The sequence below is a fragment of the Poecilia mexicana genome, unplaced genomic scaffold, assembly GCF_051168715.1.
Source record: "Poecilia mexicana isolate PSO_F unplaced genomic scaffold, ASM5116871v1 scaffold_7, whole genome shotgun sequence".
Taxonomy (NCBI): domain Eukaryota; kingdom Metazoa; phylum Chordata; class Actinopteri; order Cyprinodontiformes; family Poeciliidae; genus Poecilia; species Poecilia mexicana.
Window position 1 is genome coordinate 13,743,547 of NW_028263376.1, and position 12,726 is coordinate 13,756,272.

The following is a 12,726-nucleotide window of genomic DNA, read 5'->3' on the forward strand; positions in this document are numbered from 1 at the left end:
TGGACATTATTCCCAACGTCCAACCAAACATTCCTCCTTTCTTCCATCTGTCCGTATTTCGAGGTTGACCTTCGTCCTCATTTCAAGATAAAAGTTTGTATTTATATTCTGAAAATGCTACAAATTCTCTGGAAAGATGAATAATTCAGAAGAAGATTCTGATGTTGTTCACCATCTTCTTCTCTTGTCTTGGCTAACTTCTGATAACCATTAGCTGAATGAGTTTTCTTCAATTAAAATGACAAAAATCTAAAATTATTATTTTTGCACAAAGAAAACTAATAACTGTAAAGATAAAGAAGATTCTTCTGTCTCTTGGTTTCTGTTAGAAACTTTGGAATAACCTTTGACTTGGGTTTCATTTTGGGAATCATGTCAAATCCCTGGTTTGATTCCTGGTTTTTTGTGAAACGTCTCCAGCTTTACCTGTTTTCTCCCATTCTGAGATAGAAATCTGAATCCATACTTTTGTTTTGTCTCGTCTGGATTATTGGAATGTGCTTCACAGACATCTAACCAAAACATCCCTAGAGCGGTTTACTCCTGACTAAATCCTCAAAAATGTGTCTTGTATTTACACTTCTAATCCACTGTGGCCTAGTCAAAGTCTGGATTTAAATCCTAGAATCCAATTGAGATGAAGCATTGTGACCTTACATGGATATTTCCTGCCTGAAAACCTTCCTTTTGGGCTGAATTAAAACATTTTTGTAAAGGAGAGTGGGCCAAAATCCATCCGCAGGGTGTAAAAGATAATGACCAGTTATAATAAACGCTTGTTAGCGGTTGTTCCCACCAAGGGCGGCGCAACCAGTTATTAGGTCTGGGCTCAGTTTTCATCCTTTGAAACCTGCAATTTCTATTTACTCTGGTTATCTTTGTCTGATATTAAAATCTGGTGATCTAAAAATATTTACGTGATTATAGAGACGGTCCTGTCTGGTACGAAACTTTCAAAACTGTTGTCAAAGTTAAATTGGTTTTGTTTCCGTGCAACTGTAAAATGAAATTTATAAAGATTTATTTACAATTAGTTTCTTTGAAATGTGATTTCAGTGTATACACAAGTGCAGAAGAAACAGATTTGACTGTAAACCACTCACACTTTGAGGAGTTAACTCCGAACGACCACTAGTAGATCTTAAATGCAAAATAAATTGGCCAGTTTAAAACTAAATTTAAAAATGGCTTTATTATTAAAGAGTAACAAAACCCCAAATAATTTTTTTTGCATTAAGCTATCTAAACTGGTATTTAGAAGGTGCTGTTTTTGTATTTCTGTACAAATTGTGACATTTTTGTGAAAATGTGTTTAATTCTGTGATATTTGGCTTTAAGTAGTCCCAGTGCTGCCCTCTATGGGTTGAATCTTGGCCTCTGCAGTGGAATTTTCCTATTGGTTACAAACGGTACAGCTTGATTCATGTCTACCTCACAGTCCCACGTTCTGGTACAAGGACTCTCATTCAGACACACTGATAAAGTTTCTCAGCTTTACACGTGTGATTCATTTGCACATGGAGTGGAATGAGAAAAGTCTCCAGATTTTCCACTTTTTGAAAAAAACATTTGCTAGAAAGTATCTTAAATTTTTTAAATATAGAGATAAAAATGCTAAGTTGGCCACTCTTGACCTGAACACATCCCCACACTTGGCCACGCCCGTCAGCGTATCTTGGCCACGCCCCTCAGCGTATATTGGCCACGCCCCTCAGCGTATCTTGGCCACACCCACTTTTGGTGGGATTTTTCTAAATTTTGCTTTGGGCGTCGTTTTGCTTTCACAGGGAATTTAGTTACACTTTGAACTACAAATTTGAAGCTTTCACTTGTTTGTGTGTGTGTGTGAGAGAGAGAATTGGAGCAATCCTTGGCGCCCTCTGCTTTCCAGGAGGACCAAACAGTAACTTACTAGCTTAAAAGCTAATCATACTTAGTTTAAAATGTCAGAAAGCTTTTGCTGCACAGAACAAAGCTTAGAAATTCAAGACAAGTTTATTCGCAAACCTCAGAAATAGTCTCTATCCTACTGAACACTTAAGTCTTTATTTTACTGTTTTGCTTTTGTTTGCTCATGTCCAAAAGTAGCTTTCCCTTTAGTTTAGCATAAAGATGGCAGCAGTGATGGCAGCAGAATCCCTCTCTTTGTTGCAGATGAGAACAATGTCGGATGAGGCAGAACAGAGAACGTGTGATGAGGATTTTGGTTCTGAGGAAGAGGAGGGCGAGGAAGGAGACGTGGAGTCCTACCTGGAGGACAACAGCAGCGAGCTCATGGACCGACTCCGAGAGCTGGAGGTGAGTTAATAAGACCTCTTATACACAGAACCAGATGAGGATGTTGGGGTTGGAGTCAGATGATCTGCTGTGGCGCCCCCTAGAGGGGATGAGAAAGTTTTTACATTGGTATGTTTATAAATATTTTGGTTTTTCCTGACAAATCATGATCTTGTAGAGGTGGGTGACAGGGACTTAGTTTTACCATAATTTCTAGTATTATTGTGATAATGAAAGTGACAATAAGAACAATTTTCTTGTGTCTTTTTTAAGACACCAGGCAGATAAAGAAGTGTGATTTGTATAATTAAATCCTGTATCATAACTGCATTTAATCATATTTTCAAATTTATTGTTACTTTTATTGAACAAACTGGAAAAAAATTGTTAAATTAACAATTCGGACATTTTGGGGGGTTTAAAGTTAGTTGTAGTTTATTGTGACAACAATAAATCAAAATCTCTATCATGATAAATGATAATCGATACAATAAATGCCCACCGCCATCGTCTGGTCCTGTAGTTTTAGTGTTTCTCTATAAACATCTGACTTTCACCCGTTGCCCGTCTATTTGCAGGCGGAGAACTCTGCTCTGATGTTGGCGAATGAGAGCCAGAGGGAAGCTTATGAACGTTGCTTAGATGAGGTGAGTCCATGTCGGGAATGAATCGTTCACAAAGCGCAGAGTAACTCTGTGATGATTTTCTGCTTCATTAACAGGTGGCCAATCATGTGGTCCAAGCTCTGCTTAATCAGAAGGTAATGCCAAACTTCAGTTTGTCTTGAATCTAAATCTGCCCTTTGACCCCTGGATTAAACAGAAAGTCGCTCTGATCCGACTCTGAGCAGGATCTGCGGGAGGAGTGCATCAAGCTGAAGATGTTGGTGTTTGACCTGGAGAGACAGAACCGCGCGCTCTGTGAGCTCTTCCAGCAGAAGCTGCCCAACCATCCCACCACTCACTACCAGGTAGCTCAGACCACAGCTCCACGCAACAACTTTCACGGAAAATGCAAAAGAAAAACTTGAGATGTTTGTTGCAGGTATTTGAATTTGAACTGAAATGATCGCCTCTGTATATCTGTACTAGATTTGATATCATTGTCAGGTATGGAAGATGCTCACCTGTCATTCCTGAATATCTATTAGTGCATAAAGTTATTACATTTTTACTTATTTCTATCCCAAAAAATATTTAAAATGAATGAAGTCAAGTCAGGACATTTCATCAGCAGGGCAGCTGAGAGTCCTTTACATCATAAAAAGATAGCACAGTCATCAATTCTGAAACAATCAATAAGCATTACATTTAAAATACTGCAATCAGAATCATTATCAAATATACAGCAAAAATAAAAAACAAGTGCCTTTTTAGTCTTGATTTAAAGGAAGTCGGTGTTTCTGCAATTTTGCAGTTCTCTGGAAGTTTTTTCCAGATTTATGGTGCGTAGAAGCTGAATGCTACTTCTCCATGTTTGGTTCTGGTTCTGGAAGGTAAAACAGACCAGAACCAGAAGACCTGAGAGGTCTGGAAGGTTGATACAACAGCAGCAAATGCATTTTAGTGCTAAGCCGTTCAGTACAGAATCATTTTAAGGTCTATTCTCTGATCTACAGGGATCCAGAGTAAGACCTCTAGCTGTCTGATTGACCTTTTAGACACTGATGCAGTAATCAATTCAACTAAAGATAAACACATGAGTTTCTCTAGATCTTGCTGGGACATTAATTCTGTAAACCTGGAAGTGTTCTTCAGGTGACAGAAGGCCGGCTTTGTAACTGTCTTTATGTGGCTCTGAGGGTTCAGGTCAGAGTTCATCACTGCTCCCAGATTTCAGGCCTGATCTTTAGTTTGTATTTGTAATAACTGGAGCTGTGTGCTGACTCTGGATCGCTCCTCTTTAGGTCCAAAGTTAATAATGTAAGTTTTGTATCTGTTTAGCTGGAGGAAGTTAAGGCACATCCTCACTTTGATTGGTTCTAAGCTTGTGTTTGGTACTCGGACGGGTTTGGAGTGACATCGTAATGTAGAGCAGTGTATTATCATCATCTGTGTAGTTGTGGCAACTAATAGTATTTCTTGAGTGAGAAGTTTGTTAAATATTGTAAAATCACACACCATAAATCAGATGTAATCACCGATGAGTTGTCTGAATGTCTAAAGCTTTTTCCCTGACACAGTGATGAATCTCGGGCGAATCACCCGGGTCTCATTTTGTTCCTACAGTTACCAAACTGAACCGTCTCATTGTTTTGTGTGTATCTAATGGCCTGTGGGGTATGTGCTGTCTTTCTAATTGCCCTGTGATTCTCCTGTTGCAGGTCCAGGCAGGACCCCTCCCAGACTACAATGCACAGCTGCACAATGACTCGGCCAAACAGGTGGAGCCGGCCCAGACTGAAGCACAAGCCAAGGTGACTATTAAAGAGCCAAGCATGTAGAGTTTTAACAGACACTGAGGAGAAAACGGTGGGTCTACAAACCCCACCTGTGGGCGTGTTGAATTCTGACCTTTGCTCTGTTTTTAGCTGAGGCTGCTAATCTCGTTCTCAGTCATTTCCTGTACGCATGCACTCAAAGGTCTTCATGAACTGAATTGTTCAATTTGTTTAGGTGTCCACACTGAATACACTTTTGATCTTAATCTCCTTCTTTCAAAAGGGAAATGGCTTCCGCACACAACATGCCTCCCCGGGCCCCCGTGGACCCGCCGCCTCCATGGAGGCCCTGTCTCCATTCTTCAAGAAGAAAGCGCACATCCTGGAAGTACTGCGCAAAATGGAGGAGACGGACCCCCTGAAGTTCCACCCGTCCACCACGAGCTTGTCTTTCTGCGACTACAGCCAGGTGCTGATGTCAACAGAGGCTGTTCTTGCCACCGCAGACCCCCACCCGGTCCAGTGCAAGTCCCACCACACACACTGTCACTGCTCCTGCAGCGACGCTGACGCACACCAGCACGTCAACGGCGACGGCGCGGTGAAGTGTGAGGGAGCGAGCACGTGCTGTTTACACTGCAAAAGGAGTCCGGACAGCGCTCCGAAGCCATGCAACCATGTCTGTAGTCCATCAAAAGCCAGCTCCTCCGCCCAGAGTCATGCTCCTGCAGCCACAATGAGTGAATGTCACAGTAAGACCCGAGCAGGAGAGTCCAAGCAATGTGCCGTCAACAAGGTCCACCAGCAGCCAGTAGGCACCTCCGCCCACTCAGCCACAGAGACAGCTCAGGCTCTGGAGGTGGCCAGAGTGGAACAGGACAGCTCTGAAAGTGGTGTTTCTGAGGAGCAGACTGGTTTCTGTGGCACCTCCAATCTGCCCAGTTCTGTAGAGGAGAGCGTACAGATCACTCACTGTGATCCGGATACAAGCAGCAGCATTCACAACGGCTTGGGGCATTCGTCCAGCACCGCGCTGAATGACCCCTCCACTATCCCCGAGAGAGACCTCACAGACCAGGAAGCTTCCTCAGTCCGAGCCGGTGCATCCGTCAGTCCGAGCCCTTCTTGCCTCAATGATGTCAAAGCTGCGGCCATCAACTCCCCGTCCAAGCTGCTCAAGTTCCTGAAGATCCCATCAATAGGGGACAAGGCCCAGCCACCAACCACGGCAGTTCGTCTGAGCCCACAGCTCACACGCAACTCCAGAATCCCATGTCGCACCAACAACTACGAGGTGTACCACTCTCCGGTTCCTTCCCGCAGAGCCACCACCACGGAGAGGTGCAAGCAGCCCCCACCCCCACCGTCCAGGTCCGAGTCCTACCCTGCTACGCACTCGGCACCGACCTCCCCTCCACAGCCTGAAGATGTCTGCTCTCTGCCTCCTAAGGAAATAAGCTACAGCAGTCTCTCTGCACCAAAAACCAGTGACAGCTCAAAGTTGGGAAATCCATCTGCTGCGTCCATGGGTTCACCCAGGGCTTCCCAAAAGGTTCCCCATTATGAAAATGTCTTGGAAATGTCCGCCACCAGAGAAGAAGAGCCAACCCAGGGTCTTGAGAAAAGAAGCACTATTCCATCTCAAGCAAAGGCAAACGGTGGTGAGAGGAAGCTTGTTAAGTCTTTACCAGAAAGTGTCCTGAATCCTTCTCCTCAGCGAAAGCAGTCATCTTCGTCTACGTCGGAGTCGACGTCTGATGACGAAGAGGATTCAGACAGTCCAGTATGGGTCAACCATCACAGTTTACCCAACACAGCCGCCCTCAACAAAGCTCAGAGCCAAGCAAGCTACCCAAGAGTAAGAGACAAACATGAGATGAACGTAAGGGAAGTCTCTCAGCCTCCGCCGCCTCCGGTCCGAAGAAGCGACTCCTCATCCATCCCCAAAAGGCCTAGCTCTGGGGCGGGTAGATCCCAGGCTGACTCCAGTCACCACGCTTTCAAAGACAGACTGGCGGCACTGGGCAAGCTAAGGAGTTCTGAGGATTTACAAATCAGGCCTGTTGACGCAGTGACTGAGGGCGCGCCTGGAGAGGAGAGAAGCAAGATGGCAGAGAGATCCTCAGAGGTCCATAAAGAGGAGCAGAGGCATTCAAAGTACCAAGACTCTTTAGATAGTAAACCTAAAAGTAACAGTGTTGGTCTGAAGTATCCGGGTCCATCTCAGATGTACGAACAGACCGGGAAATCTCAATCAGGTAAACAAGAACTGTGCGTTCCCAAACTTGAGGGCTCCAAGAGCAAAATTGGGTTACCATCCCCCAACACAGATGCTCCCCAGGTTCTACGCAACAACATCAAGTGTCCTGGCTCCCTGAATCTGGCTTACAATGTCAAAAGTGGCCCCCAGAGTAGCAACAGTCCTAACAAAATCCCCCCGAAGTCGCCTTCCAAACCTTGCCAAGGCGTATCTGTCCACCGGGGCGGGAAGCCTTCGGAAACGCCGCGTTACTCATCGAAGTCAGAGGAGAGGACAAAAATCAGCGGGAAAGGAAAGAAGAATCCAATGTATGGCGACAGCCTCCCACCTCCTCCTCCGAGACCCCCAACTGAGGCGGAGAAGCCGTTTCAGCCGGCTCCCACTCCACAATCTGCTATTGAGCAAAAAGTGATGAAGGGGATCGAGGAGAACGTCCTAAAGCTTCAGGAGCAGGACCGCGGGGGGCAGAGCAGTGAAGTCAAGCAGAAAGCCTCAAACGGCATCGCCAGCTGGTTCGGCCTGAAGAAGAGCAAGCTGCCCGCGCTGAGCCGCAAAACGGACGCCACCAAGGCAAAAGACGAGAAGAAGGAGTGGAAGATAAACATCCCCTCAGTGGGCAGAGACTCCAAAATGGCCAGTAGATGCAAAGAAGGCGTGGAAGGTCTGAACATCTCGACTCTGATGGAGAAGGCTGAGGGCCTGAGGAGGGCCCTGGAGGAGGAGAGGGCCTACGTGGAGAGGTCCGGCAGGGGCCACTCCTGTGAGGTGGTGATGGACCAAGCTCAGGGACAGCTGGCTGTGATGTACAGAGGGGGGCGCTCTGACAACTTCATGCAACAGCTGCTTAACAGGTGAGGCTTCAGAACAGGACCTCAGAAACGAGGCTCAGCAGTCTGGGGAATGGCCTTTATCGTCTCACTGGGAAAAAAGCAACTTTCCAAAGTCCACCACCTCCAGCCTTTATGTTGTGGTCACCTCTAGACTCACACAGCTTAAACCAGATATTTACATTCACTGAATAAAAAGACATATACTCATTTTTTCTCACCGTCTGAAGTTATACCTCTCTTGTTTTAGGTCCATAAGAATTACCCAAATTATTTCTATTTCCTAAATCCCAGAAAACTTTGCAAGAACATTTTGTAGAAAGCGTTAACCCAAGTCATACAGTCTAAAAGACAGTTATGCTTGATACCAAACAAATGTATGTAAAACTTTTGATTTCAAGTAAAGTTACAAAAAAATCTCTAAAAAATGATCTCAACTAGTTTTCTGGCATTTTGCAAATAGAAATAATTTGAGTAGTTCTAACGGACCTAAAACAAGACAGCTTTGGTCAAATTTAACTTCACAATGAGAAAAAAATGTGTTTGTCTTTTTATTTGGTGCATGTAAAAGTCTGGTTCCTGTTGTATCTCTGTACGGTTCCTAGCCCAGGTTTCTGTGTGGACATTAAAAACGTTCATGCAGCTCCATCAGGTTCCTGCCGTTTTAAAGGAGCAGACATTTCACAGCGGTTCACATGAATCATATTTTAATCCACCATCACATTTGCATTAGGCAGTTATTTACATAGACAGCTGCAGTTATTCACACTGGAGACAGTGTTGGTCTGTGGTCCATTATAATAACCCAACATGAGTTTAAACTGGGTTAGTCTTAAAAATAACTCAGTGAGCAAAATGGAAACAGAGTCTCTACATCTTCAATTTGACGGCTGATTAAAAGCAAATAACCGAAATCTAGTAACAGTAAAGTTTTGGGATCTTAATGTATGCAATCGAGGTGTGGAAACTGTAATAATTACTGAGGCCTTCCTCCTTCTGCGAATCCCTGAGGTAGATCATAAAATGTTTTGCAGCCTTTTATCTAACTGCAGGCTTCAGAATGCATAAATATACGTGTAGCCTCTGAAAGGTCTGCTAACTTCATTTTGTGGTTGATGAATGTAGAGTGGATGGGAAGGAAGTGATCAGTCTGCCGCAGCGCCGCCTCTCGTTCGACTGTAAGACCTCCAAGCCGGTTTTCACTCAGCAGACCAGCGTCATCAGTCACACCACCAGTCATGACGACATGGAGAAGGTTCCTTTATTCTTCATTTTTAGCTTAGACTGACACTTGGTAAAAATAAGCATCCAGAACTTTGATCACATCATCAAAAAGAAAACCTGTTTACATGATTTCAGCTTTAAAGTCCGTATTTGGCCTTAGATTCGTGCGGTTTGTCTCTCAGGTGTTCACAGCTTTCTTGGTTCTTGTTTTTTTCATGCAGGGATCAGACAGAATCAGCAAGATCACATCAGATGAAAACCTCGCAGATTCAGTTCACTCTCAGCACTTTGCAGGTAAGAGACATGTGCAGGAGTTTCAAGGTGTTTTTTCAAATGTTTATGACGTCTGTGATGATTTTACTTCATCTTCCAGCTCATTAGCATCAAATTCTTATCAGCAGCAGGATTTCAAAATGATCATGTAAGCAATGTGTCCATTTCAAAGAAAGAATCACACAAACTGAACTGGACATGTCAGACCCTGAATACGAAACTTTTTTCGAATTAAAACTTTCTTTCAATTTTAAGATGTTTATTCTGGAAAAAAAATCGCATCTGCTTTCTGCTAGTAATTTGCTAATATTCTGGTAATACAACAAACATTATTACAGCGTGGCTCGTCGTATAACTCTCAAAGGATTTCAAAAAGTGGCTTTTATTTCAATCATTCCTTCTGTGAGTTGTATGATAGTATTAGGGCAATAAAACTACAATAAAGTCACAATGCCAGCAGAAATAAAGAGCCAATTTTATCTGAAAAACGACTTAAAATACAGGGGAACAGTTGTTTTAATGAGAGAAAAGCTTCTAGTGTTATTGAGATCTGACTTCACTGTCTGGTTTAAAACCAGCTGACCAAATGGGCTGGAGCTCAGGTTGGGTTGCTAGGCGACAGGCTGAGTTCCGCTGGGGTTGCTAGGTAACAGGCTGCCTTTAGCTGGGGTGAAGGGTCAGTGCCTGTTGATTTGTTATGTTATATTCAGGAGGTTTTTAGAAACGACTCATTTTCCAGACACTGAAAAACATACATTTATTGCTTAATTTTAATCTCTTGATTTTTTTTATTAGCTGTAGAATCCCAAGTAGAAGTATAAAAATGTGAAAAATGTTGAATTTTGCATAATACTTCCAAATTAATGGTTGATCCAAGAGGGAATTTAAACACTTTCTAGTGGTAAAGTGTGATCCTAAAGCATTCCCAAACCTGAAGTGTTTTGCTTCCTCTTTGCTCCTCAGGTTCCGGTGCTTCCACCTACACCCTGGACAGCGGCATCGGCACGTTCCCTCTTCCCGACTGCAGCAGCGGAGCCGCGGGTCGGGGCCCGTCCAAGGGGCGGGCGGGGGCCGAGCATCACTCCGCCGGGTCCCCGGGTCGGTCCGGGCGGCGGGCCCGAACCCTGGACCGGGAGCTGACATCGCAGGAGGAATGCTTCACGTCGCACAAGCAGCTGATTCCCACCATCCAGTACTGCTCCATGCTGGAGGGGAGGAGCTCCGCCGGAGTCATACGTGAAGGTGCCAGAAAAAAAAAATCTTCATCTTAGCTCAGGGATGTTCAAAGTGTGGTCCGGGGGCTATTTGTGGGCCTCGGAATAATTTTGTGTGGCCCTTGACTTTTAGTTCAAGAATGTTTTGAGATGATTTTTAAACAGAAAATGTTAAGTACAACACAGGGATTTTTTTCTTTTTATTAGTGCTTTTTTAAATTTTATTTTATATTAAGTCAAGCCACAAGCACCCAGTGACGTTTTACTCAGAAACTTGGATAAACCCATTCATTATATTTGACTTCACACAAGTTTTTTAAACAAAAATTCTCATTTTATAAACATTTTATACACAAAAATAGATGGTCCAAAAAATTAAATAACTGCAAACATGAAGACAAATTTTATAAAACACTGCAAAAACACAAAATCTAGCCAAGTCTCATTTATCTTAGCAAGACAAATTATCTAGTTTCAAGTAAAAAATCCTTTATATTGATTTTAAAAAGTACTAGATCCATTGGCAGATTATTTCACTTATTTTTCCCACTTTCTAAGTAAAATAATCTGCCAGTGAAACTAATGCTTCTTTATAACATTAAGGAAATATTGACTTAAAACAAGCTTCTGAAAAGTTATTGTAAGTTAGTTTTGTCTCATTTCAAGTGTGCTGAGATATTTACACTAGAAACTAGACTAGAAATACTTGGTAAGATTTTGTGTTTTATCAAAAATATTACTATTAATAATATATTTTTTTTGTGCAGGTAAAAGATAATAATATTAGTTTTGTGTTTTTGATTGGAGGGGAAAAAAGTTATTATTTTTCCTCTTGAAGACTTTCAACCTGTAGGACTTTTTGCACTTGGTGCAAAAAGTTTGGGTAACACTTTATTTGATGGGGTGTGCATAAGACTGACAAGACACTGTCATAAACATGAAACAACATCTGTCATAAACATGAAACAACATCTGTCATAAACATGAAACAACATCTGTCATGAACATGAAACAACATCTGTCATAAACATGAAACAACATCTGTCATAAACATGAAACAACATCTGTCATAAACATGAAACAACATCTGTCATAAACATGAAACAACATCTGTCATGAACATGAAACAACATCTGTCCTGAACATGAAGGAGTCTTTATGAATGTTGTCATGAAGTGTCATTCAGTAAATAATGACACTTTTAATGCAAAGTTGCTTTAAAAGTTGCCTTAAAAGTCCATTAAAAGTGTCATTATTTACCGACTGACACTTCATGACATAAAGACTCCTTCATGTTCAGGACAGATGTTATGCCATGTCATGCCAGCCTTATGCGCGCCCCGTCAAATAAAGTATTACCAAAGTTTGGACACCCCTGCCTTTGTTTTTGTTGACCACATCAAAAGTTTTTAAGGTTTTAAATCATCTTATTTTCCATCTGCAGATAAAGAGGCACACGGAGGAAACGTGTTCTCTCCTCGCTCCAAGACTTGGACGTTCCCCAATCTGAAGACTCCAGCCGGACCTGCAGAGGTTTACCTGGCCGTGGAGGAAGAGGAGGAAGAGGAAGACGCAGTAACGTTTGGATCCCCGTTCAGAGGGGTGAGCTATCCTTCATGAAACAAAAAAAAGTTTGAATAAATCTGCAAAAGTTACGTACAAGTGTATCTCAATAAATCAGAGCATCATGGAAAGGTTATTCTGATCCATTAGAGGCTTTTATTTTAAGTCTGTTTTTCTTATTAAAATCAAAATGTCCATATTGCACTGCAAAAACACAAAATCTTACCATTTCTATTTTTGACCTAGTTTCTAGTCCAAATATCTTAACAGACTAGAAATAAGACAAAACTAACTGATAAATAACTTTTCAGTAAGATATAGGAGCTTGTTTTAAGTAAATGATTCTTTCATTTTAGCTGATTTTCCATTACAAATGAGCGCAAAACTTTAATGATGTTCCACTAATGTTAGTGATAAAAAATGTTTCCATTTAGTTGTGCTAATTTTGATACAGCTAATGGTAACGCAGCTGTTGATAGAAAAGTAGTAGTTAAACTGAGAGACATTTAATTTATATGGAAAGATTCTTATGAGTGGAAAAAATCTGCCACTGAAACTAGTATTTTTTTATTTCAATATTTTTCATATCTTTATTTATTTTCCCTACACAAGTCAAAAATACAAGAACAAACAAGTACAGAAATAGATAAACAATATTTAAATTACTGTCAATGGCAACAAAATATAGAGCAAAAAAAAGTTTAGGTT

At 42.1% G+C, this 12,726-nt stretch overlaps 1 protein-coding gene across 3 annotated transcripts in view; it reads left to right on the plus strand.

The window, feature by feature from the left end:
- Nucleotides 1-12,726, plus strand: part of nckap5l (NCK-associated protein 5-like) — a 49,638-nt gene that overhangs the window by 34,706 nt on the left and 2,206 nt on the right. For 2 of the 3 annotated variants that reach the window (XM_014991890.2, XM_014991891.2), the window contains exons 3-12: nucleotides 2,155-2,298; nucleotides 2,856-2,924; nucleotides 2,999-3,037; nucleotides 3,128-3,247; nucleotides 4,601-4,693; nucleotides 4,941-7,768; nucleotides 8,870-8,999; nucleotides 9,190-9,262; nucleotides 10,205-10,483; nucleotides 11,900-12,057. In XM_014991890.2, coding sequence (XP_014847376.2) covers nucleotides 2,155-2,298; nucleotides 2,856-2,924; nucleotides 2,999-3,037; nucleotides 3,128-3,247; nucleotides 4,601-4,693; nucleotides 4,941-7,768; nucleotides 8,870-8,999; nucleotides 9,190-9,262; nucleotides 10,205-10,483; nucleotides 11,900-12,057 — 3,933 coding nt within the window. Of the gene's footprint in view, nucleotides 1-2,097; nucleotides 2,299-2,855; nucleotides 2,925-2,998; nucleotides 3,038-3,127; nucleotides 3,248-4,600; nucleotides 4,694-4,940; nucleotides 7,769-8,869; nucleotides 9,000-9,189; nucleotides 9,263-10,204; nucleotides 10,484-11,899; nucleotides 12,058-12,726 lie in introns of those variants that run through there. The other variant, XM_014991889.2, reaches the window with a different exon arrangement.